Here is a 27,488-nt window from a genome sequence, read left to right as displayed (position 1 = left end):
TATGGAGGTGACATTACACAGGAACAAATGATTAAATCCTTGGCCTCCAGCCCCTGTCGCCTTCCTGGAGGTCCTGGGGGTAAGGATGAAAGTTCCAACCCTTTAAACCCGCTGCTGGCTCACCTGGCAACTAGCCTCCATCCTCAGGTGCTGACCAAAAGTCACCTCATTAACATAACAAAAGACCAATTTAAGCTCTCATCTTTCAGGAAATTTCAAGGGTTTAAGAGCTCTGTGCCAGAAATGGGGACAAAGACCAAATATATATTTATTATAAATCACAATATTACAACACTTAACTTTAGTGAGCTTTACATTTCACAGTATGTATATCTGAATAAAACTGATTTAGAAGGAAAAAGAAATCCTTTTCTCTAGGGTCCTTAAGGCGGATATATATAAATCAATAAACCAAAATACCTGTGTTCACAGAACTTAGAAGGGAAGTAAATCAAAAGGCATCACTCTGTCAGAATTCAGCCCTAGGAACTTGTCACCTCTTGCAGGTAATTCAGTAGTTATGTTCGGAATGAGAGCGCAATGGGAAATGGGGAGAGAACTGATAGATTTCTCTCATTTCATAAATAAATTTCTTCTGTGTTGGGCAATACACCCTGTGCTAGAGACCGAAAGTAAGTAAATAAATAAGGTGTGGTCTTTGTCCCCTGGAGTGTGCTGACTAGACTGAGTTTCTTGGGGTCCCAGTTCAGAACATTGAGAGACTCAGCTTCTGGGAGTTGCCATTGTCACTAAAGACTTGCCAGAAAAAACTATGAGGATTGTGAAAATAAAGACTGCTTTTAATGGAAAGTTCTTTGAATCACTGAATACTGGAATTATGCAAGTGGTAAGGCCAGTCTTTCCCATTCACAGAAAAGGAAAGGGAGGCCTAAGAACAAGCAGGTCCCATTTCACGGTTAGACAGTGAGTGAGCTGGGACTCTACCTCTTTCCTGACTGCTGGTCGACATTCGGGCAGCCCTTGGAATCCTCTCCATTGTTTCCCATCACCACGCACTGCAGAACAGTGCAGTTACTATCCTAGAATGTCGTCTTGGAGAGAAGCCAGGGTATATTTACAGTTCAAACACTCCCAGTCATCGGTAATTTCCATAGGTCAATTCTATTCTGGAAAAAATATTATAAGTGAAATGCTTATTTCAGCAAAGAAATGTTTTTAGATGGAATCCCCCTTCACTACCACTTTTGAAACAATTCCTTTTCATTTGTTGAATAATACTGAAAAAGTGATTTGTTTTTTGAGGGAAATAGGGACTTTTCCTAAAATATTTTCAGCAATTATTTTGATTGTAAAGAACATTCTGGTGCCACAGGAGAATGCAGATAGGCTTTCAAGTGTGAAATAGAAGAGACTGCAGCTATCTATGAACCTATGTGTAGGCAAAAATTTGGGGCTTAGTTTTTAATAGTTGTTGATATATAGTCCTGTAAAAGCCTTATATTCTCAGAAAAAATAAACCGGTGCAATCATATGATACCTTTGGACCAAACTTTCACTTGTCATTTTCTCAGGGCCCCCTGTGTGCCGAGCCTCATGTGAGGCGCTGCTGCCCATCAGAACTCTGTGATGATGGAAATGTTCGTTATCTGCGTTGTCTAAATACAGTAGTCATTAGCCACCTCTGAAATGGGGATAGTGTGACTGGGACACTGAATTTTTTAATTTAATTTAATTTTAATTCATTTAACTTTAAATTTAAATGGCTATATATGACCAGAAGTTATTGAATTGGATGGGACAGGTATGAGGAATAGGTAATATGCAGTGTCTCAATACTCATAGTGTGGCTGTGGTCAACTGGGCTAGATGTAGAAGTAGGATTTTTTTTTCAGTGATATCTGAGCACAAGGGTACCAAACATTCAGAATCGTCACCTCCAAACATATTCATCTACATGGAGGTGATTAAGTCTATATGCAGAGGTATAATATATAATGCATATACTTATATGTCCATGTTAATACATGTACACATTATTTACAGTGAGAAAACAAAATTCTACCATTCAAGCTAGGAAATGTAAGAGGATGTTAGAATCGGAGAACTTCCTGTCTCAGATTCTTCTAAGGTGTCAATAGAATAGCTATCAAAGGATATAAAGTGAATGCGGGACAGACCTCCATCCCATGCACAGATTTTTAAGGACATAGTCCTGAGACCCTATTCCACAATCGTGGCGCCTACAGTCAGATCAAAGCTATAAAAAGATGTGAGAATATGAGGAGAGGGGGAGGGGAGGGGGATGAAAGCTGTGGCCTGGCTCCACGCCCCGCTAGGGGCAGGGGCAGGTGTTACTGCCCAACCCCATGCCTAGAGAAGGAACTTCAAAGTGACCACTTAGAGGCATTTGAAATTGTTCCCTGTAGCTGGAAAACACTGAGGCTGGTGGCCTCGTTCCTGTCCCAGAAAGGGAATGGAGACCCTCCTTCCCAGGAAACTCACTCAGAGTTGTCAGCGCTTCTGGGCAAAGCAGGGGGTGGTTAGCCCCTGCTGTGTGGCTGGGGTTAGCCTGCGCTTCATGAGTGCCTGAAGCAAGGGACACATGAGTGTGTCTTGTGGACTAGATGTGAGCCATGGGCCAGAGAGCGGACTGTAGTCTATCTTCTGGGGTCTATCCAGCAAAGTGGGCTGGAGAGAAAGAAACATCAGGAGGAGCGGGTGTCCTGCAGGACACACAGGGCTGAGGAACAAGAGCAGAGGACTCCGTTCACTCTCGCTTTCCCACTGCACACTCCCAGCTAGGCAGGGAAGAAGATTTAATGCCAGGTCAAGTTTGGACTGGCTAATTTAATTACTGAATTGACACTGTGTTGAGAGCACTGAAGAGTGAGCTGAACAGCTTCTGAGCCTGTCAAATTGTCATTCAATGTCACGGAAAAGTTTTTCCACTGAATGTAGTGGTCATGAAGACGGCTTTGGTTACACCAGGAATGGAGTTTATTCAAAACCCTGATTTTAGAACCTATATTGACTTCATTATATTTTTCTTGTTAAAATTGAAGATGCTATGTTTGGTAGTTAATTTCTTTGGTAACACACACAAAAAAACCCCTAGTTACAAATTAATTAATTAAAGTTAATTTATATCATCCTGGAAACATACATTAATTAGGTATCTTTTGGGTTAATTCTAGAAGCAATTACTTTTGCAAAAAATTAGTGAACAACTATTAATAACTGGGTCAGGCATAAAAATAGATTGAGACAAAGTGAAAAATTGCTATAGTTACAGGCATGCCACACTCTCTCCCATTCTTCTTGAAAATATTAGAATATGTGGATGAAAAGAGAAGTGATGATTACAGGATATAGGGAAAGAACAGTATGGAGAAGCTGCTAATTGAAAACTTTAGAGAGGGAAAATTTTCATGGAAGAATAACCTGACAATATTCCATTAAAGAACATCTATTTGTTTTCCTCCTACTTTCCTGGCTGTTCCTTTTTAGTCTCCTCTGCTGGTGCTTACTCATCTCCCTAACTTCACAGTGTTGCGTTGGAGTGTGTCGGACTCTCCTCTTTTCTCTTTACCATCACTCCCTTGGTAATCTCAGTTAGCTTCATCGGTATAAATACCATCTCTACTCTGACTCCTAAATTTATAGCTCCAGCTAGCCTCTTCCCTGAATTCTGATCTCACATCTCCAACTGTTCACTGCACAGTACAGAGGGACATGTAAAACACACCTGTAACTGAACACATACAGAACGGAGGGCCTCATCTCCCAGCTCAATCCTGGTCCATCCATTTCTTTTCCCAGATCAGTAATGCAACTCCATCTTTCTAATATTTCACCCCAAAGCCCTGCTGTCATCCTTGACTCTCTTTCTCTTATACCCTTTATTGATCGGCAAAGCCTGTGAGTTCAACCTTCAATATATAACCAGAATCTGAACGTTTCTTACCACTTCCTTTGCTACAACCTGGCCTAAGCCACCATCATCTCCTGCTTAGATTGTTGCGTTAGCCTCCTAATTCACTTCCCTGCTTCTGATACACCTTACAGAGTGATCCTGGTAAAACATAAATCAGATTGTATAACTCCTCTGCTCAAAATCTTCCAGTCAGTTAAAGGCCCAGGTTCCTGCAGTGGCCTCTCAGACGCCACACATCTCCTCCTACCCATTCCTCACACCCGCTCAGTCCTAGGCACACTGACCTCTTTGCTTGGCCAGAGCCCACCAGGCAAGCCCTCGGCGCCTTTGCATTTCCAGTTCCTCATGGATCTGCATGGCTTACCTCCCTCACCTCCTTTAGGTCTTTTTATTTTTTATTTTTTTACTTTATTTATTTATTAATTTATTTAATCCTTTAGGTCTTTACTCAAATTTCACCTTCTCAGTGCAGCCTTCTTCCGAATACCCTTTGCAACCATCGACTCCCACCCATCCCACACTCCTTATTCCTTATCCTCTTTTTTAATTCTCTAAAAAACTTATTACCACAAAATGTCATATATACTATGTTGCTTATTTTCAGTCTCCCCAAGTTCATTAGACTTTCAGCTCCATGAGGACTGAGATGTTTTGTTTACCGATGCAGTCAGTAAACTATACATTGCACATAGTAAATGTTCAATAAATATTTGTCACATGAGTAAATAAAAAATAAGAAAAGTAATAAAAAATAAGCTGAAACTTTTATTATTTGTATATATTATTCTTATCATCCTTACCAGACCTAACCCACCTTATTTGGGTGGGGAAAAGGTGAGCTGAGTTCACCCTGTGCCACAGACCATCCTCTGATCTAATACTTCCTGTGCACTTGCTTCCAGGCGGGTGGTCTCTACTTCCTCCTCTCTCTTTCCCCACTTCTCTAAGCATCTTAAATCATCTAAGCACCTTCACCACATTTTTCTCTCCCAATCGTCTTATTCATCCAGCATCCACTCCGTATTCAGCAGAGTCAGACACCATAGTGAATTTTGTCTAACACCTGCCCTCATAGTTTCTTCTTGGGCTTCTGAAATTCAAGTACGACCCGATTTTAGGTTGTTGTATATATGAGCTGAAAATTTGTTGTACATTTAAGTTGAATGTTTATACCTTAAATAATGGCAACTTTCAATCCAAAATTTATTTATTGAGCCCCGTCTATAGACCAGGCACAGTGCTAGAAGCAAGGAGTACAACAATAAGACTTAATGTTCTCTACTCTAGTATATTAATTGTTTGTATGTAGTTGGAATATGATTTATAAATCATCCTATTTATGCAATGAAGCATGCATAAGAGCCTTTCTAATTGAAAATACTATAAAGTTTAGAGTTCTTTGTGTATATCAAATAAAAAAAATTAAAAATGCATATTCTAAGACTCTGGGTTATCTGAGAATTTAAATAAGGCATGAACTGTAGAACAAAATGAAAAAAACATTTTCTCTTTGTTTTTTTGACATGAAGTAACTGACATCTATGACGGGACAAAACTCATGATAGTGATAAAAATGAGTTAATGAGTTTCAATTTTGAGCACTGAATATTAATCATTGCACAGAAAACCTTGAAATGTCTCATCCTACAGTTCACATATGGAAGAAACTTAAGAAGTCTTCCCAAATTTGACAACACACTGAAATTGTACATGCTATTTTCAATAATGAATGTGAGGCAGAACTTTTCTAGAATGTCAATAATAAAAAAATAACCTTTGATCAACCATGCTAGAGAAAAGACTGGACTCTCTGTACCCACAGAAATTTATATTACAGAATCATTCTACTATTTCACACCAACTGGGATGGCTATAATAAAAATATAGACAATAAAAAGTGCTGGTTATCACGTGGAGAAATTGAAACCTATTATTGATGGGAATATAAAATGGTGCAGTCACTGTGGAACACAGTTTGGCAGTGAAGTTAAACAGAGTTACTTATGACCACAGATGCTGCTATAAGTATATACCCAAGAGCAATGGAAATATAACATCCATGCAAAAACTTGTACGTGAACATTTATAGCAGCATTATTCATAAAAGCCAAAAAGTGGAAAGAACCCAAATGTCCATCAACTGATGAACAAATCAATAAAATGTGGCCTATCCATATGGTAGAGCATTATTTGGCAATTAAAAAAATAAAGTTTTGTTACATGCTGCACATGGATGAGCATTGAAAACATTATGGTAAATAAAAGAAACCAGGCCCAAAAAGACCATATATTGCATGATTGCATTTGTATGAAATGTGAGGAATAGAGAAATCCGTAAAGACAGAAAGTAGACTAGTGGTTGCCAGGGGCTTAGAGGGTTGGAAGGAAAAGAGGAGTGACTGCTGAGTCTAGGGTTTCTTTTGTGGGGCTATCCAAATTTTCTACAAGTGACTGTGGCAATAATTGCTCAAAAACCATTGAATTGTTCCCTTCAAATGGGTGAGTTGTGTGGTATGTGAATTATATCTCAAAAGAGCTGTTTCAAAAAAGTATTCCTAAAGAATGATCAAGAGCATGCAGCCAAAACACATGGGGGAAAGTATTGTAGAGGTATTTTAGGAGGTTAATTAGTAAAAATATTATGAAGGCAGTTTACACAAGTGTGTGGTTTTTCTGGAATTGGTAATGTATATGGAATTTGTCAGCTTTTGTGAATTTGTATTTTAATTTTTTCTCCATTATAAATAAATATTTAGTTTGTACCATCCCTCCCCCCGCAAATTCCACAATCTGGTATTTTAAACTGGTCTTCAGAAATAGTAAGGATTAATTGTATGCATGACTAATACATGAGAGAATTTTAACTTTGTTTTCATTTCTTGTTTTGACCTCCAGTATCTAACATCTTGCCTACTTTATAGTTTCTCTTTCTTTCCATATCACGTACATTAGGCTCATGGGCAGCGTGTGGGGAGGAATGTGTAAGTATTGATCAGACCAGGCCTCTTTTAGAGGCTGCTGCTCAGCTGGCCTGTGTGCCCCCTCCCTCCTTTTACCAAGGTGGAGGTCTGCCTATTCTGACACTGAGCTTGAGCACAATTGTGATCTTTTGAGCTGGGTGCCTGGAATCTCTGGAGGCTGGAGTAGCAGAAATAGGGATTCTTCCTCTATTTTCAATATTTTAAAATGTCTAACAAAATATTTACACACAAAGTAGTGCTGGCAAAATGAAATGTCAACCTTTATTTGGTTTTCTTTGTGTTTCATCAACTCGCAAGTGGTAACACTGGTTCATTTATGCTGATCAGAATTTCCAACATTTATACCTTTGATTATTCAAGGTGGGAAAAATGAGTGATTATTTAATAGATGTAATCACCTTTGCAAGTAAGACCTTGAGGCATTTTGGATTCAGGAAGAAAAAAATTTCTTTGTGATGAAAATGGGAAACATATTCTGTTGCTTGCTTAAGTTTTGAAATGTCCCTTTATTGAACCTTTACTATGGGCCAGGAGCTCTACATAATTTGTCATGCTAATAACAATTCCACAAGGTATCATTATCCTCATTTTATAATTAAGGAAACGGAGGCTCAGATTACAAGTATATATTCCCAGGTCCCTTAACTAGTAAACTCATGTAAATCTAGGTCCACCCTTCCTCCTGTATAAATAGCTTTGTGTGGGAATAGTTGGTATAGTTTTAGATTCAGCTTAAAATCCTTTACCTTCTTCCTCCCTTTGTAAAATGTGGTCACTTTTCCAGTTAAAGACCACTGGGCTAGCGGTCAGGCCCCAGGTAGCGACTCTATTTCCTCCTCGTTCTTACTTCTGATTCCCTGCCAACAAAATCATGAGACCCCAAGGTTCAAAGAAGCTTAAGTTTATTGGGAATAGGCACACAAGGATTGACTTCTTGGGGTATTTCTGTAAGGGTGAAGGTAGGATCCATAAAGGACAAATAGACCCAAATAACTGGGGGGTTTAAAATCTACGCATCTGACCAAACTGTTGTTTTGGTCAGATGTGCATGGATTGCATGGATGCTGTTTAGCAGGGGTGCATGGATTGAGATCACTTTTCAGAAGTGGGAATGGATTTGTATAAATGCACCCACACCCTCATTCTGGTTCCTCTGGCTGACTGATAGATGTAAATGGGGCAGCAAAACAAAAGTCGGGGAGTCTCGTGCCTGGCTGCACCCTGTCCCGGTGGGCTGGTTCCCTGGGCCATTAAGGAACTTGGCCCTCCATCCTCACTCAAAGCTTGGCCTTTTTGGTCACTTCGTTTTATTTGGGAATCTTCTACTGGTCAAAAGAAGTAAGATTAATCTTTGTGGTATTAAAGCTGTAGCACAAACATACCGCAAGCCCCCTGCAAGTGGCCACATGGGGTTCGACCTCCAGGTGCTTGGATCTGGCAAACATTGAACTTGAAGGTGAACCGCTCTTTCATTCTAATAGACCTTACTTACCAAGGGCGGTTTTTAGGCCTCCTGATCCATTTGCCAGGGGAGGGCGCCCTTCTAGACCCTGGCCCTGCACCACAAAGTCCGGAGGAGGAAGAAAAGGCACGGGTTTTCGGCACTTTCGATTGAAAATGCAGTTTCGAAGCGAATTACTGCTCCGGTACGCATATTCGGTGTAGGACAGCATCGAGGCAAGATTGCAGGACCCAGGCGAGACTCGTCCTGAAGGGCAAAGGATCTTAATATGGGTCGCCCATGGAGCTCCCTCAAAGAGGCAAAGCAGAACACGGACCCAGGAGGGTTAGCCCCACCTCACTGCCCCAGACCCCCGAGGGGACGTCTAGGCGCTCCCCGCGGGACCAAGCAGGACAGCGCCCAACTCGCCGCTTCCCTCCCTTGGCCTTTCCTCAGAGGAAACACCGTCCAAAGCGCCTCTCACTTTTCTCGGGGTGGGAAAACTGTTATGGAGCGAGACAAAGCAACAGGCAGGTTTCCCTCGAGCGGAGAGTGAGTGCACGGCGCCCGGAGGCGGCCGAAAGCCCCCTCTGCCTACCGTGCACCTCCCACCCTTGCCCGGCACGCTGCCCCCAACCCCCTCCCCCACGGGAGCCTCGTCCCCTTCCAGCTCCGGGCTCCGCCCTCTCTACCTCTCTCCAACCCCTCCCTTCCCCTTCCCACTCCCCTCCGTGCCCCTTCTCCCGTCGGCACCGCCCCCTCCACCCTCTCACCTTCGCCCCCTCCCCCTCGAGCTCCACCCCCTCCTCCCCAATTCCTATCCTTCCTACCCTCTCCGCCACTCCGCCCTCCAGCCCCTGCCCTATGGCACTGTCTCTTCTGCCACCCCCACCCCGCCCCCCCACCTCCCGAGCTCCCTCTCACCCCATTTCCCCGCTTCTGTGTCCCTCCCCACTAGCTCTCCTCCTTCCCCCCACCAGCCCTCCTCCTTCCCTCTACCAGCCCTCCTCCTTCACCCCCACCCTCAGCTACGCCCCCGCCCCCCTATCCCGCCGGGGCACCGCCCCCAGCCACTCCGCCCCCTTCCCGCCCCCGGGCGCCGTCCCGCCCTCGCCCGCTCGCCGCCTTCGCTTTGACACCGCTGGGGGCCGCGCGGGCTGCCTCCACTAGGGTGCGCGCCGCCGCCGCCGCCGCCGCCGCCGTGGGGCTCCTGCCACCGCCCCTCGGCAGTCCCGGGAGCCCGACCCGGAGCGCTCAGCGCCGGCCGCCCGCCCTGAGGCTCCCGGCGCGGCGGCAGGCTCGGCGCGGGCGATGGAAGATGGAAGGAAGAAGCGCCGCGGTGAGGCTCGGGACTCGCGGGGTCGAGGGCTTGTGGGGTCGCGCCGGTCCTCACCGTCCGGTCGGGGTCGGGGTTGATTGGCTTTGTCGCCCTTCAGTTCTCCAGGCTCTCCGGGCCACTTGTGTTTGTGCCTTAACATCAGGATCTGGTATCGATTTTCCCTTTGCTCTTTCTTTCTTTGTGTTTGTTAGGAGCCCAGAAGGGTCAACTTTGTGGTGTTAATATTTAGGGGTTTTAATTCAATCCTCCGCTTTGAAAACCTGAGACTTGGGGGAGAAGCCTGAGTACTCATTCTTGCTCAATGATCAAAAGGAGGATAGTGTTAAAGAGGACCCGATGTGCCGATTTTACTCTACCAGGTCAGCTCTTGTATTTAGGGACTATCACGTTTCTCTGTCAGAAAGAAAAAAATCTACAAACTTGCATTGAGCGACAACGGAAGATTATTCGGTTTAATATTCCCAGTAGCTTTTAAACACGTTTCATTCTGTTTCACATTCATTTAGCGTTATCCGCTGTTTTCATCTCTCTGTCCTAATAAATGATGTTCTGAGATTTTTAAAACAATGAGATTAACACTTAGAGAACGTGGTTTTAGAATGTTGCCGGCGACCTAAATGATAAATGTTTAGTTTTACCGTTCCCCCTGATGTTGAGGGATGTGAAACACACGGTAGGTAGGCAGGGGATGTAATGGGCATTACGATTTCATTTTCCAGAGACTGGTTTGCCCGACAGTGGGATCCAGGATTTCCACTCCGGAATAACTTTTGAGTAGGTCCAGGTGTTGGTGTGGGGAAGAGGGAGATCTGGAAAATTACTCTAAGTGGGATTCTGGGAACAAATGTTGCAGTTCATTAACTGTGATTGAATGCAGTATATGCAAAGGACTCTGCAAAGCCCACTTCCCAGGTGAGTAAGACAGGATTTCTGCTGTCAGGGAGCTTGCTTTCTAGTAGAAGAGACTTCTGCAAAGCTTACGATGGAGGAACCCAGAGAAGAAGAGGTTCTGGCCTAAGAGCTTGGAAGTCCTCTGCGAGGAGCTGGCAGTTGAGCTGGACCCTGAAGGGGAGGGTTTGGCTGGCTTTCAGGGAGTGAGGGGTGGATGTTCCCTGCCGAAGGAAAGGAAATGCACTCTCCTCTTACAAGAAATACTTATCTTTTATTTTCTTAGAGTGTTTACAAATCAAGAGATACTTTTTAAAAGTAAATGTCTCTTTGGCACTTAAAAATGCAACATACTCAACCAGCAAAACAGTGCAAATAAATTTACACCTCCCCAACCAATTTTTAGTGTCTCCATGCGTGTCCTTCTACAATTTTCTTATATCCGTCCATGAGTCATGTTACAAATATACAAGGTGAGGCAAAAGTAAGCTTACAGCTATGAGTATGTGAAACAGTTTATTCTTGTATTATCATTTATTAATTATTGTATTTTCTGTAAGAACAACTGTAAACCTACTTTTGCCCCACGTTGTATGATTTTTGTCTTGTGTGTTAGATATTTCATTAAGATATGCTTTTTGTGCTAAAAGAAGCAAAGTGGTACCATGGAAAGCTCTTGGACTAGTAAGTGGGACACCTGGCTTAATAGGTTTTGTCACTGACTGGGTGAGTTCTTGCCACAGTCCAGGGCAAATCACTTAATTTCTGTAGCTAAAATGTTCTTCTCTATAGGATGAGAAGGGTTGATGTTCTCTCAGAGCCTTCTAGCTCTAGCATTTTATGGTTTCATGCCTAAACATGTATATGCATTACTTATTCAGTGATGTACTCTTAACTTCACATTCTGAATATCTCTGTGTGTTCTGTGAACAGATCAGTGCTCTTCTCCTGGCCATTGGATGCGGGAGAGTGATTAAAGCTGCAAAGCTAAAATAACCTTATTTTAAGGTGAAATTCCACAGTTGAGTGTTTTTTTTAAATGGAAGCATAAGAAGGTTGATTTGCAAATCTGAATGTGTGTTGGCTTTAAGAAAAGTTTTGTTGGCACTGTTCACTTCATTTGTGGCCAAAGAATAATACATACTTTATGATGCACAGGGTACTCAAGAGGTTCAATTTTGCTTAAATACTAGCAATTAAATACATAGGATACCTTGGAAATCCTTATAGGCTAGTAAATCTTGGGGATTTGGAAATAAAAGTGACATAAGACAGAAAATCAGCTCATTGAAAAAGGAAAATTTAGAGATGCTTTCCATGAATGGTTCTATTTGCTTTATAAAGCCTTGATGTATTTGTTTGCAAGCCCTGATGGAAAATATGCGAGTGGGATTTAGCCTGGCATTACATTAAAAAATACATAGAAGACATTGCTACTTTTAGAGGTGATTTATTTTTCTTTTAGAAATTCTGGAGTCATCTGTCACGTATTATTCATAAACTAAGACGCCATTGTGGCAATGGGCTGATCTCAGTCTAGGTTAGGAAGCGCTGAGGCAAAAACCGTGTGAACATGACTATGTGTGTGTGCTTTGGCCTTCAGACTGGTTTGTTTGAGGTTTATCTGAGGTAATGTTGCCATTTGGCAGTTATGAAAAGAGCATATCTCTGGGCTTGGGTTGGATTAGGAGGTGAGTAATGGATAGTGATCCTTCTCAGTGTTTAGAAATGAATTCAGATGTGATTGAGGTTTAAGTCGTCAGTTGTGAGAAATAATCTGGTGATCAATAGATGACCCAAGTCTGTTTACTCGAGGATGTGACTCAAGGTCACAGAAGTTGGGGGTCCAGTCTAACTTCAAATCATTGCTGATTCAAGGGTTCTCAACACTCAAGGGTTCCCTTGCCGTCTGGGCCAAGCACAGCTGCCCTTGGCTTCCCTTTGCTACGAGGGAAGGTATTTTCACATTGAATACTGTCTCTCCGTTCTGCTTGGGTTCTTCCACAGTTAAACCAGTCTAACTGTGTTGTAGGGGAGTACAGGATCCAGGTGAAATTCTCCAGAGCATTTGTTCGGTGATCCACGACTAGACAGCTTGTATTGTTTTTGATACTGTATGCAGACTCAGATTTGCTGGAGAGAATTTCAGCGGTGGCATTATTTTCTTGAGAGTGTGTCCCTTTGTACCTTTCCTGTGTTTCTGAGTTACAAGACTATCTTCAGGGACATTTTTCACACACTCCAAATTGGGTTGTGTTAGCTGTAGTGACAAGTGGCATTGCCAACCACTGTTGCAGATAATGGTGGAGAACAAGGATAATTGGCAGCATGTAGTTATTAACAAGTTATTCTTAAATCCAAATTAACAAGTTTCTATGCCTTGTTCAGGAACAAAAAAGGTGAGGCTCATATCATTAATAAAGAATCTTTGCTTATGTTATCTTATTTATATGAAAATAGCACATGTCCCTGCGACCTTTGTTTTTCATTGGGCCCAGAAGGTCAACAAACTGGGGCCTATTGGTGCCAGGTGGGCGGGGACTTTGTTGACACTTCAGGGCACAGAGGTGTGGAGCATTTTCTCTCCTGGGGACAGCCATGGTGTGAGGGAGTCAGCTCTCCTCTCCCCTCCTCCACATGGAGCCAGGTCTTGGCCAGGGCACAACGCCCTTTTCTTGGGGCTTGCTTAAGTATGAACCATCTAGTTTGAAACTCCTTTTCTCTGGTCATAAATCAGTGAGATGAATAATTTGTACATGTTCATGGATATTTTTAAAAGTTCATTATTGGAGTTTTGGATTTATAGGAAGGTGAACATTTTGACCTGAGCCTGGGGCTTTGTTTTACAGTATTTTCACATAGGCTGTCTGGGAAGCATTTTCCTTTAAGTTTCATCTTAAGTCCTAACTTTTGGAAAATGTTGAAGTGATGTTTTCAGGTATGATGCATTGTTACCAGCACAGCTAATACTTATTGAGATCTTATTACATGCCTTAACACAGATGACGTCCCTCTATTCCCCATGACAATCCAGTGAGGTCAGTACCATCAAACCCATTCTGAAGACTGGAGAGGTTAAGGAATATAATGAGTAAGTGGCAGAGCTGAGATTTAAGCCCAGGCAGTCCAGTGTCCTTAATCACCACTCTGTTTTTATGCCCTCAAAGTTGTGTGTTGCAGAAACTGAGCTTTTGGGTTCTAATATTTAGATTTTGTGGGTCTTGGAATCTGAAATTGAATGACTAATTCATCATCAACGGTTATTTATACATATAAGTGGGACAAGTATTGTTATTTGGCTCAAGAGATAGAGATTGTATAATATTCTTTTGAAAATACACATAGTGCCTAAAGGGATCACTGTAGGACTGCAGGGAAGGACTTCTATACAGTTACAAATAATTAATTGGAATTCAGAATAGAGCAGATTAACAATTTAAAATTGAATGTAAGACTCCTCTATTTTAACTTCTAGTTATATCACCTCACAGAAGACTTTTCAGCAACTGTGGTTGTTGACACAAAGAAGTTGCGTGTGTGTGTGTGTGTGTGTGTGTGTGTGTGTGTGTTTTCCACCTAAGGGCTGGACTTTGGTTGTTGCGAAAAGGAGTCTGGAACAATAAGGAGAAGAATGGGGAATGCGCCTGGGGTGGGGGGGCATTCATAGGAAGATCAGGCGGCAGCTGCTCCCTGTTTCTCCTGCCTTCTGTCCCCAGACTTTTGCTAAGGAAGTGTCAATTATAGAAATGGAGCAGCTTGGTTCTTCCTATGGCTGTTTGGTCTGTGAACAAGGGATGTAGAAAAATTTCAATAGAAGCAGCTGTAGCTTTTGTTGGGCCTCCAGGAGATTATTGGTTAAGGGCTTGTAGAACTGCTTTTCTCCGTATATGAAAACTGACACCCTTTTTTAATTTTCAGTTTCAACAACACTTATTTTCCAAGAAGTTATTTGATAGGCACAGTATAGATTGAATCATAGGGCACTGAAGCAATGGGAGACCTAGGTGTGAGGCAGTGCTGTTAGATGATTGCTGACTCTGTGTGATTCCGTTATGCTCTAGGAAAGTTGTGCAGGGAAATACTGAGAAATGGCAGCAGCTCTTCGATCTTCTGTAGCACCCCCCTCTGACCTTCCCTTCATGTCTCAAAAGCTACATGTAGTGGGTATTCGAAGAAGCAAGATGTTTCCTTGGGTCCAAAACTTTTCATTTGAATATGAGTTCCTTTGGGGCATATGTTTATGTTTTTCAGCTTCATTTCTTGAGGCTCTAAATGGTTCAAGAGCTTCCTACCCTACCTGCTGATGCAGAAGCTGAAATACAGAGATTAATATGCTCTTCATTCATTTGTTCAGCAAATATTAAGTGATTAACATGTGCCAAGCTCAGTGTTAAGCTCCAAAAAACCTTGTCCACTAACCACTAAGAAAATCTGCCAAGAATGTTCATAGGCACTCGGATCATACATCTGAGAGACAAACCTCACGATCTGTAAACACTAAAGCTACTATATCTAAGAACTCAGAACTTACAGACAATCACAGAACCAATGAAGCTACTCTCTAAATCAGTATTATTCAATGGAACTTCATAGTCTGATGGAAGTACTGTATGTCTGTGCTGTCCAAAGTGGTAGTTAGTAGGCTCAGGTAGCTACTGGAAGCACATTTAGTGGGTAGGGAGATTTAAGAACTGAGTTTTAAATGTTATTTAATTTCAATGAATATCAGCAGCTAATATATTGCGCAGCACAGTTCTAGAGCAAATATACTTTAATAGATAGCATTGGCTGTCCTGGGTGGTCATTTCCCCCTTGACTATCTAGTTGCTTATCGTGTGTTTACCAACCGCACTTTGCTAAGTTTCGAGTTTTGCACACATTTACTCTATGATGTCTGATAAATACAAAAGCAGAGTGTATGGAGACATGGAATTTTCATGGAAATGAAAGTGCAAGTAAAATGATCGAAAGTGAAGAGAAAAAGAAAATGTTATTCGCCTTGAGCCAGTAGCTCAGTTGTTTAGAGCTTCGTCCCTATATGCCAGGTTTGCAGGTTCAATCCCCCATCAGGGCAAATACAAGACTCAACCAATGAATGCACAGATAGGTGGAACAACAGATTGATATTTTTTTCCTCTCTCCCACTTCCTCTCTCTAAAATCAATTAAAAATAAATAAAATGTATTGAACTGTAGGAATTCTTCTAAAAAAAAGTATTTGAAACAGATAGCAAAAGATGGCTGTGAATTGTTTGAGAATTTATGAAGACGGTAAGAATGCTATAGAGTCAACCTTTTTTTGTTGCCACCTATGTGATAGTTCCATAGCTTCCAGCCCCTCTGAATCTGCATAGCATCACAAACAGTATCTGGGTGGGTAGTGCTGGATATCCAAGGGCTAAAGTCTTTCCCGGGACCCCTTCAAAGCTGTCTTGGAGGCCCAACACATTTTCAGTGTAGGTGAAGCTGACTGGGAAAGATGCCTGAATAGCATAGATATTGGCAGGGGCTCTACCTGGTTTTAGAACTACACGCTTGTAGAGGTGCTTCTGCTGCACGGTTAGAGATAGAGGATGCACGAACACCAAGGAGCGGAGAAAAACAATCTTATTTTTTATCTCCAAAAACTTTTTAGTGGCAAGTCTTGGAGAAAGACAGCCACATTTGCAGGCTCCAGGGTTTCTCCAGGGCTTCTCCGGGGCCAGACATAGAGGAATAGTCTTGAGGTTAGCACCTGTGAAATCATGAGAGAGTTCTCGTGTTTAGGCCTCTATTGGAATGCATTCCAGTTTTGGGAGACTTGTGGTGAAGACTCAGTGATGTCAAAACATAACAATGCAAAACTGTGGGGATAGGGAGAGCTCAAAGAATAGCACGTATTCTGTACTTATGATGTGTCAGACACTCTACATGAAGCATTGTTCTTTGCAATATTGTAGGATAGATGGTATCTTCATTTTTTGGAGGATGAAATTGAGGCTTATGGAAGTGAAATGGGTTACTTTTGGGGGGGGATTCTTTTTTAAAACAACTTTATTGAGATAAAATTTACATACCATACAACTCGTCCATTGAAAGTACACATTCAGTGATTTTTCACAGAGTTGTGCATGCATTATCACAGCCAACTTTCGAGCACACTCATCACCCTAAACAAACTTCGGACACCTTAGTTGTCACTCTCTAACCCCACTATTGCTCCCATCCTCTAACCCAGGCGGTCCTTCAGCTATTTCCTGTCTCTGTGGGTTTGCCTGTTCTGCACATAGCATATAAGTGGAATCATACAATGTGTGGCCTTTTATGACTGGCTTCTTCCATTTAGCACATTTCCAGTGCTCATCCATGTTGTAGTGTGCATTAGTACTTCACTCCTTTTTGTTGCTAAATAACATTCAATTGAATAGACAGACCACATTTTACTTATTCACTCATCAGATGATGGGTTGTTGCCACTTTTTGGCTACTAGGAATAATGCTGCTATGAACATTCACATACAAGTTTTTGTGGGACATATGCTTTCATTTCTCTTGGGTATATACCAAAGAGTAGAATTTCTGGGTCATAATTGTAACTCTGTGCTTAACACTTGGCTGAATTGCCAGACTTTTACACAGGGGCTGCACCGTTTTACATTCCCATCAGCAATGTGTGAGAGTTCTTATTTCTCCACCTCCTCATCTACACTTGTTGTTTTCTCTGTTCTTGATTTTAGCCACCAGTGGGTGTGAAGTGATATCTCATTGTGGTTTTGCATTTTCCTAATGATGTTGAGCTTCTCTTCTTATGCTCATTGACCATTTGTATACCTTCTTTGGAGAAATCTTTTTAGACCCTTGGCCCTTTTAAAAAATTGGGTTGGCTTTTCATTATTGAATTGTAACAGTTCTTTATATATTCTGGATACAAGCCTATTATCAGATATATGCTTTGCAGATATCTTCTATTCTGTGGGTTGTCTTGTCACTTTCTTGTCCCTGTGCTTTGAAGAAAGTGAGGTTCTGTATCTTAAGCAAAACATGAGCGGTCTTAACACACTTTCTAGGGCCTCACATATTTGCCGAAGTCAGTCAACAGTCAACAGAATGATTTGTGTAATGAATATCATTATTTTTGTTTTTGGTTGAAAGGAAGAACAGATTTAACCTTTGCCTAAGCTAAGCTACTTCGGGGCATTGCAGAACTCTGAGGATTTGAGACCTCCCGTGTATTGAAAGGAAACTTGGGAAGTCGTTTCCCTGGAGATTTTTATGTGTAGGAGATAGTGCTTTCCTCCTGGACGAAACAGAGAACTGCTTACAAGGAAGAGGACACCTACCTAGAAGACCCTTCTTCAACTTTTTAAGTCTCATAATTTTATGATGTAAATAGTGGTTCCCAAACTTGTCTATCACAGGGATCACCCACTTTTAGATTTCTAGCGCTGCCGGAAGATTCAGGTTCAGAAGTTCTGAAGTGACAGTTTTCATAATCACCCCCATTTGATTCAGATCAGGAACCTGGGAAACTCTGATTTCAACTAGTGATAATAATGATCTTTTCACAGCTGCCCCTAGAACTTAATTAGACCTCTTTAGTGGGTGTGGTCTCCAGGTGACAAACAGCCCTCACAGAAGGTGATTACAAAGAGCTGATCCAGCCAGTCTGGCTGCTTTGCTTACAGCAGCTACTGATCTTGATCCAAGGCAACCCAGTGTTCTTCTGCACCCCTCACGTAGTAGAGATGGTTCCCCTAAAATAACTTAAACCAGATGGGATCTGGTGCATTCAGAGCAAAAGAGGTGAAGAGATTAAGAATTACAAATTGGTAGTTACAAAATAGTCACAGGGATGTAAAGCACAGCATAGAGAATATAGTCAATATTAATGCAGTAATTAGATGTGGTGCCAGATGGGGACTAGACTTATGGGGAGTCACTTCATAAGTTATACAAAAGTCTAACCACTATGCTGTACACCTGAAAGCAATACAAAATAACACTGAAAGTAAACTGTAATTGAAAAGGTTAAATTGAAAAAAATTAAACCAGGTTCACAAACATTTTCAAGTCATAAGGTTGCCAACACCCTCTTGAGAGTAGCTCTCCTTTTTCTTTTTCTCCCTTTAAGATGCGTTCATGCTTTTTGGTGGTTTGGTTTGTTTTTACCATTGCTGAATCCTTGGAGGCCTCCCAGAGCCACACAGATCTCCATGAAAGCCTATGGGGAGCAGAAGGCGTGGAAGCAAAATAGATGGACGGCACTTTATGTAATCCTTACATTTCTTGTTTAAGGTTGTTTGTCAGGGTCTCCTAAAGGATTTGATAAATGTGAGATTGGGCCAGCTCTTTAACGGAGGAGGGAGAGACTCATTTGCCTGTCCTTCTCTGACAGAACATTCTGTGTCACCAAGGGAGCAGCAGTGCAGGGCAGTGGTTAGAGTGTGGCCTTGAATCCGAGGGTCTGATTGGCACCCTGCCGGGCCCTGCCACCTTCTGGGGGCACCTTGGGTAAGGCATTCGATGTCTCTGTGCTGCTCTGCCTCATTGCCCCGAGGAATGCCTCACTAATGCTTCCCGGTGGGGAAGGGCTAGAATACTGCCTGCAGTAAAGAAGCAGTAGCCTAGTAAGTGAACAGTAAATGTGGCCTGGGTGGTAGGTTATACTTGCCTGGGAAGGAGGCAGGATTATTTCTATTCTTAAAGTCACACAGCTTTATTAAATGGCAAAACTGGTCTTGTACCCTATACTGTGATTGCCTATAGCTATGCAGTGTAGAAGCCAAGAGGAAAATTCTACTATTTTATGTGGTGCTTTGGTACCATAAATGTTTATTCAATGAATGAGTTAGAGATCCCACGCTATTTTATAGCTCATCCCAGGAGCCCTTCTAAGAACGTATGGACAGAGTAGGTGCTCTGACATTTAGCCTTGTCATGGTGGAGTAGCATTTCCAGAGTCAGCAGGATTCCTAACCTAATCATTTTTTATTATTGGCTTCAATGTGGGGTTTGTTGTATCTCCTGTTTTGGCAATGTAGAATTCTCCTTGCTTTGTGGGTAGTGTTCATGGGTTGCTTGTGGAGCTTCAGGTGTGTGACTTTCATTAGAGCTTGTAAAAGACGACCTAAGGCACAAAAGATAAGAGTAATGCATTCCTGTGAATTTCCTCACAAGGTCTCTCCCTTCTGGCAGAGCCATCTGATAGAGCAGATAAAGGCTTGGGCTTTGTTTGCTGGATGTAACGGTTTTACAGAAATGTTTCATTTTCTCCCTTTGATTTTATCTTATTTTTTTCATTCCTAATTCATTTCTTCATACCTTTCTTGTATGGTTTGTATGTCAGTTGATTGTCTCTTGTGTTGATGGGTCCTATTTGGGGGAAAAAAGTAATAAAACACAGCATAATATTCTAAATCTGGAGCTTAAGTAAAGGTCTATTTACTTCAAATATATTTTTATTTTATTTATATATAAAACAGTTTATGTATTTAAAAGAGCTAGATAGGCTCAGAGTAATTAAAGCCAAAGTTTTAGAAGCACTGCTAAAATAAATGTATCTGTGATTCAGTGAGATAATATTTTAATTTATGAAATCATTATATAACAAGTTTCACAGGGAAGTTAAAAGGGTCATGGTAATTTCTTGATTTATATAGGGATATTTGCATCACAAATCTTCATATGTGACAAATAATTTATAATTTACATTTGCCTCTATTTAGTAAAAATGGTGTAAAAATAAACCATTGTTGGTAGATTTCTCTGATGACCATTTCATGTCTTGTTTCTCAAGCATTACATTTAGCTTTCATGGTAACAACTCTTTCTTATACTCATATTATTTTACATAATATTTAATGAAATTAATTAAATATATTAATTTCAGAGGCAAATAACTGGCACAAATGAGTGTGGGAGCAATCTCAAGTGATTCTTGGTAAATATCTGTACAAGGATAGGAGCAGAATTCCATGAGTTTGCCCGAGTCTTGATTACGAGCTGTGAGCGCCAAATCATAATGGGCACTAGCTGGGATGTTTTATAAGGTGACTGCTCATCCTGGAGTCAGCTAATTGGAGGCTGGGTAAGAGCTTCTACTAGATGTATAACTTCAGAAGCAAAAGCAATATTACCAAACAGAGAAACTATGACACTCTTTCCATTTTTGATTTAAAGTCACGCTTGGCTTTTATCTGCCTCACATCACGTCTATTTGTGTACAGAGTTACTTCCCTCCTGAATAATTTATTTCTGCATCTAAATGGTTTTTTGTTTTGAAATCATTTGGCTTTTACCTGGAAGATAATTTTAAGTTCTTTTAAAATGTGGTTTATAAAAATAGGAGCCACCCATGTTTATCCATTGAGTGAATGCATTACTGAAGCCTAACCACCACTCCGCGTTTTCCTCTCTCACACTTGGGTCTGGAGGTTCACTGGAAGTAGGTTACACCCGGAATTTATACATCATTAAACCAGTAAGTGCACTGTACTTTGTGTCATAATTTCTCTATTATTTGAGGGACTCAAAGTCCACAGTATTGGCCTGGCAACGTTCCCCTGCTTCGGGTAGGGTGGGCCTATCGACCCCATCTTTTCAATGTGCTCTGGTGAAGCAAGATCCACGGTTTTGAGAAATCCTAGTACCTTGGAGTGTTTTAGAGCACCTCTCAGTTTAGAGAACTATTTCTTTATAATTTATTCAGGTTTTGTATGATGTCAATTTAATTATAAAATGGGAGCAACTTTTTTCCCCTGCAATAATGTGAATTCATATATGCATAAAAAGTGCCCTGGTAAAATATAACCCTTTAAAAAGACTACACAATATACTGTCATCGGTCACATGCAGCTCTGTGTCCCTGTCCTCTCACATTTACTTAACATATTTATTAAACATATATTTACTGAGTGCCTCCTGTATACCAGGCATTATTTTAGGTATCGGGGATACAATGGTCAACAAAATTGACAAAAAAAATCTTACTCTTGCAAGGTGAGAAGAGACTGTGTGTGTATTTGTGTTTGTGAAGTACTTTAGGGAAAAGCAAAGCAGAGGAGAGAGGGGGGAGGATAGGGATGGCGGGGAGGGTTGCTGTTATAAATAGGCTGGTTAAGGGTGGCCTCGCTGAGATGACTTCTGACGAAAGGCAGGAAGAAGCTGAAGGGAGTCATGTGCTGTGCTGCGAAGGGTGCCCCCAGAGGCAGGCACAGCAGGCGCAAAGTCCTGAGGCTGAGGCAGGCTTCCCGCCTTCCAGGAGCTGCGTGAGCAGGGTGCCTGGAGTATGGTGAGCAGGGGGAGCGCAGGCGCCCGCTCCTGCAAGGCCTCTGGTCTTGTGGGCCATTGCAAGGGCTTTGGTGTGTCTCTAGAGTGAGCAGAGAAGCAGATGGAGACATTTTTTGTTGTTGTTTTTCTAAAAGATTTTATTTATTTATTTTTAGAGAGAGGGGAAGGAGGGGAGAAAGAGAGAGACATTGATGCCAGAGAAAAGCACTGATGTGAGAGAAGCATTGATCGGGTGCTTTTCTTACCCACCGCGTCAGGGCCGAACCTGCAACCCAGGCACACACGCCGACCTGGAACTGAACCAGTGACCTTTCACTTTGCAGGACGATGCCCAACCAATTGAGCCACACCGGCCAGGGATGTAGAGTTTTAAAAAAAGATCTGTCATGATCCTGCTCATGTTTTAAGAGGACACATTACTACTCTGTCTCATGAGACCAGACTTTAGTGGGGAAGGGCAGAAGTAGGGAAACCAGTTAGGAAGCGCCAGTAGTAATCAGAGGGGTATGTTATGAAGGAAAAGTGGGAAAGATTTCCTGATTGACCGAATGTGAGATGGGAATGAGGGAGGACACTGGTGAATTGCAAGGGCTTCAGCCTCTGCAGCTTGAAGGATGGAGTTGCATTAACTACTGATAATGTAGGGAAAAGTCGATTTGGTGGGAAAGGTCAGGGGCTCAGTTGGGAGATGTCCAGTAGGCAATTGGATATACCAGCCTGGATTTCAGAGGAGAGGTCTGGGCTGTAGATAAGCATTTGGGAGTTGTCAAAATATAGAGACTGGATGAAATCCACAAGGGAGTGAGTGTACATGGGAAAAAAAGTTTCAGGACCAAGAAGCTGGGCTACTTCCACACCGACGTTGAGGAGATGAGATGGAACCAGTAGAGGACAATGAGAAAAGGCAGCTAAGGAGGCAGGAGGAAAACCAGGAGTGTCGTGTCTTGGGAGCCAAGGGTCAAGAATCGACATGGGGATTTAGCAATGGCGAGGTCATTGGTGAGCTTGGCGACAACAGTTTTGGTGGAGTAGTGGAGACCACAGATTGATTGGTGGTGATTCAAGAGAGAACAGGAATAGAGAAATGAAAACAGCAAATGTGGGCAAATATAGGGTCCGGCAGAAGTAACTCATGCTGGAGTGTGGTTGGTAAGGTATGTGAATGTCTCGCACGAGAGGACAGCAATTTGAACATTTCACCTAAAATGTCATGTGATATGCTTGAGCATGATATTGTTACATTACAGAATTACATACTTATGATTTTGTAATAAAGGATTTTGTGATAGAAATGGGATATTATTTGTGCCAGACCCTGTATTTGGGAGATTTTTGCTCTAAAGGGACGATGAGAAACATAGCTGAAGGGAAAGCGAGGTCAAGAGGAGTTTTGAAATGGGGAACATAACAGCCTGTTTGCTGACAGGAAAGACAGTGAAGAGGAAAAAAGAAACGACCCTTCATATAGTAGCATAATTCCCATGTAGAAGAAATCTGATTTAGTTTAGAACGGCTAAAATCATTGAGCTTACTATTATGAACACTAATTTTTTTATTAATGCATTCTGCATTTTCAACAATGATTTTATCTTCCCATTTCCATAAAAAAAATAAAGCTTTATCTTTTGTATGAGCTTTTAAATAAGTGATTATTTAGTATGGATAATTTCTGTTCATCTTATTCCACCTAAGGCACTCCCTCGTTCTGCATCAATATACACTTACAATAATTGATGATTTTCTTTTTTTTTTAAGACTTTATTTTTTAAGAATAGTTTTAGGTTCACAGCAAAATTGAGAAGAAGGGACAGAGATTTCCCACTCACCCTCCACCCTCACACATTCTTAGCCTCTCCCATTATTATTGTCCCTTTTCAGAGTGGTACATTTTTTATAATTGATGCATCCACATTGTATATATGAACTCTGAAAATCATTTAAGTTCTTCCTTTAGTTTCCGCCATAACTTAGATCTCTTAAACTGTTGTCCTGAATTTAATTTTCATGAGGCACAGTTTTTAGGATCACCTGTATCAGTGCTGTCCAGTAGAAATATGTGAGCTATGTATGCAGTTTTAAAATTTCTAGTAGCCATTTTAAAGTAAAAAGAAACAGGTGAAATTAATTTAAATAATATTTAATTGAATATATCCAAGATACTGTCATTTCAATATGTAATTGGTATAAAAATTATTAATGAGGTTATGTGTATTTTTTCATACTGATTCTTAGAAATCTGGCGTGTATGTTAAACTCACAGCACATCTGCCGTTTTTCAGGTGCCAAAGGGCCCCATGTGGCTGCCGTATTGGACAGTTCAGATCTGTGTGCCAAGCAATTGCAGGCGTAATAAGCACTGTTTGTACCTTAATTTCATTATTGTCTGCAAATATCAATACACTGTTTGCTTTAGAGATAGCATGTATGGTTAGTTGATTAAAATTAGGTTAGAATTTTTTGTGTTACTTTAACAATCTACCCTAAAAATGAATAGATGAATGTATGGAAAACAGACAGTTATAAAAATACAATAAGCTGCTGATTGACTTTAGCAATGGCTCTCAGAGGTGACTGTCTTTATAAATTAGAAATGGCCGAGACTTTCAAGTAATAAGTTGTAGCACAAATTTTTTAGGATAATTTGCTCTTTAGATAACTTCTGCATGGTAGTTATCACTGTAACTTCACTAAGAGTTCTGAAAGGTGAGAAGCACCAACCCAAACATACTTCACACCTATTGTCGTTTGATTCCCACAAATTGCCATAAGGGAGGGAGGTAGTGTCATGGCTCACATTTTACAGATGGAGAACCTGAGGGACCAGAGAGGTTTAGTAAGGGGTCCCCAGTCACATCGTGGGTAAACTATGGGTGTAGGATTTGAACTCCAGACACTGCAGTTCCAGAGCTTACTCTCGTGAAGTCTGTGCCGGCTGATTTCCTCAGCATACTCAGCCGTGTGTCTCTGCATTGTGTGACTACAGAGTAAGGAGTGTAGGTTGCTTGTGTGTCCTGGAAACTTGTGTAAATTAACTCTTCAAGTAAATCACATCCTGTCATAAATTTTCCTTAATTTCAGAGTTGCTTTATCCTGATTTTTGATTGATTCTCAATTTAAATTGAAGCCTCAATACTTTATTTCTCTGCCCAGCCCCGACTTGGGAGAAAAATAGCTAATTGTAAGGCAAACCTTCAGTGTCACAGAGAACTAGAGCTTACAGCTTGATTAGGGAGATAAGGCACTATTACTAATAAAATATCATTATAACTTACTATTAACAGCAAACACATCAGCTACATTTATTGAGTACTATATGCCTAGCATTGTGCTAAGACTTGCACTCATTGTCTTATTTAATCATTAAAATGATGCTGTATTGTTGGTTTTATGTAAGTGTCAAAAGCAGTGCCACTGTTCTCTGAAACACTAGATTCTGAGACAATTATTGTATTTAATTCTGGGTGTCACATTTTAAGAAAGACATTAACCATGAAAGGGCAGTTAGGTAGCTGAGTGGTAAGAAAGTCATATGATGCTAGGAGAGATTGTAGAAACTAACCTTTAACTTAAGGAAAGAAGAGTTAGTGTGTGGAATAGTTGCCTTTAATTATTTGAAACAAGAAATATGATCTAAAGAGAGACCTGACAATGGAAAAGGATTACATTATTTTTTTTTTCTCCAAAGAATGTAGAAGAGAAATTTATAGAATAGCAGATTTTTACTTCAAAATAAGAAAGTACTTTCTCACAGAGTTGTTTCAGAAACTAACCAACTGTCCATTTAGCTGTTGTTTGGACAGAGACTTTGTGTCTACTTGGATAATTTAAGTTAAATGCTCGTATTTGGAAGATTTGGGTCATAGGACTTGGCCATCAGGTGTGATGTGTAAACTGCTCAAATGAAGGAGGACCCTTTAAGTTCTTTCCAGTCTGGGGGTTTTGTCATAAGTTGTATTCTAAAAGCACGTTCTTGTTCTAATACAAATAGTTACTATCTCAGTGCTTTTGTAAATTAAGTTGGAGATTGTTCTTCAATAATAGAATGTCAGAGCTAAGAAGGACCTTAGGAATCTTGCGGTCTAACCTCATTTTGCAAATGAGGAAACTGAGAAAGAGAGAGAAAATAAAGATCCAGTTGGACAACTATTCAGGTATCAACTTCAGCTCTGTTCAGCTTTTTATTTTTATTTTTAATATTACAATTACTCATGTGTAGGGGAAATAGACTAAACCACTTACAGCACATTTTTAAAGGTTCTTTTTAATGTTCTCCAGAGCTAACATAATGAAGCAGTTTTAGTTTATTCTGTTTTAATTGGGGCACACTTCAGTCCTTTTTAAAAAAATCTCATCTGACCTTGGAGCTCAGTGATTTTCCTAAAGACAAGCTTTCCATTTTTTCAATTTATTTAATGCCACAGTGTTTTATTTCCCTGGAAACATAAGCATCTTCACATTCAAAGCAGAAAGGCTGCAGTGACCCTGATAATTTATCATTTACTCAACAAACATTTGTTGAGGACCTGCTGTGTGCCAAACACTTTCCAAGCACAATTGCAGACAGTTGTAGTATCATTGGCTTTTATTCTGAGATGGGAAGCCTTTACAGTTTTTTAAATTTTTTATATATTGATTTTAGAAAGAGAGGAAAGGAAGGGGAAAGAGGAAGTTGGGGGGAGGAAGTGGGGGAGAGAGAGAGGCAGACATCAATTTGTTGTTCCACTTCTTTATGGATTCATTGGTTGATTCTTGTATGTGCCCTGACCGGGGATTGAACTTGCAACCTTGGCATATCTGGATGACACTCTTACCAACTGAGCTAGCCGGCCATGGCTAAGTGTTCTTCCCCTCACCCCCTCACCCCCCATAGCAGAAGACGAGATCTTTCTTTTTCTTTTTTCTTTCCTCTCTTTTCTTTTTTCTTTTCTCCTTTTCTTTTTTTCTTTTCTGTATCGCTAACAACTTAAAAGGATTCCTTGGGAGTTGTGGCCAGGTGTAGTCTGCCTTGATTTAATGAGACACACCTTTTGACCAGTTGGCACAGGATTGGAATTAGTGCAGCTAAAGCTTTGATCCTTGTTAGTTACATAAATAAGCTAACAATAAAACAGCTGTAAAGTTCTTGCAAATATTCTACCATATACCAGTTTGAAAAACATCATAACTTCATGATGGAATCTGAGAGACCTGGGTCTGAATCCCACCTCTCAGTGGTGGTCTGATTTTGAGCAAATGCATTAATTCTCTGTGCTTCAGTTTCCTCTTTGGTAAAATGGGGTAAAACCTGTTTCATGAGGTCTTTTTGATGATTAAATGATTCCCTATGTTAAATGCTAAGCTCACTGCCTGGTACATTGTAAGAGTTTAATGAAAGCGAAGTTATTGTGATTATTTAGCCAAGGGAATTTTAAGAATGGGTAAAAGTTATTTGAAAGATAGAATAGAGTGCTAACTCAGAACCTTAATTTATTTTTAGTTTAGACTAAATGTCTTAAATGCCTTTGTCTAAAAGTCCTGACACTGAAACAATGCTTAAAATAATACCTCTAACTCAACACTTTTTGTTTTCCACGTGTATGAATTAATCCTTTTAAATGTCAGTAGCTGTTTTTGTGGTGTCACAATTCGGCAAATTCTAGAACTCTCCTCCACATTGCACAGGCAATTATCCGTTCTG

The 27,488-nt window shown here is 41.0% G+C and overlaps 1 protein-coding gene across 3 annotated transcripts in view; it reads left to right on the top strand.

Moving 5' to 3' along the window:
- Positions 1 to 27,488, top strand: part of PSD3 (pleckstrin and Sec7 domain containing 3) — a 493,623-nt gene that overhangs the window by 92,452 nt on the left and 373,683 nt on the right. Inside the window, exon 1 of one of the 3 annotated variants that reach the window (XM_054565914.1) lies at positions 9,556 to 9,656. The exons of the other annotated variants lie outside the window; for them this stretch is intronic. Coding sequence (XP_054421889.1) covers positions 9,636 to 9,656 — 21 coding nt within the window. The 5' untranslated portion in view covers positions 9,556 to 9,635. Of the gene's footprint in view, positions 1 to 9,555; positions 9,657 to 27,488 lie in introns of those variants that run through there. 3 annotated transcript variants of the gene reach the window in all.

This window comes from Pteronotus mesoamericanus, unplaced genomic scaffold (assembly GCF_021234165.1).
Source record: "Pteronotus mesoamericanus isolate MK-2021 breed Mesoamerican mustached bat unplaced genomic scaffold, CSHL_Meso_final contig_169, whole genome shotgun sequence".
In the NCBI taxonomy this organism is placed as follows: Eukaryota; Metazoa; Chordata; class Mammalia; order Chiroptera; family Mormoopidae; genus Pteronotus; species Pteronotus mesoamericanus.
The sequence above is the reverse complement of the archived record's forward strand: the minus strand, read 5'-3'. Positions and strand labels throughout refer to the sequence as shown.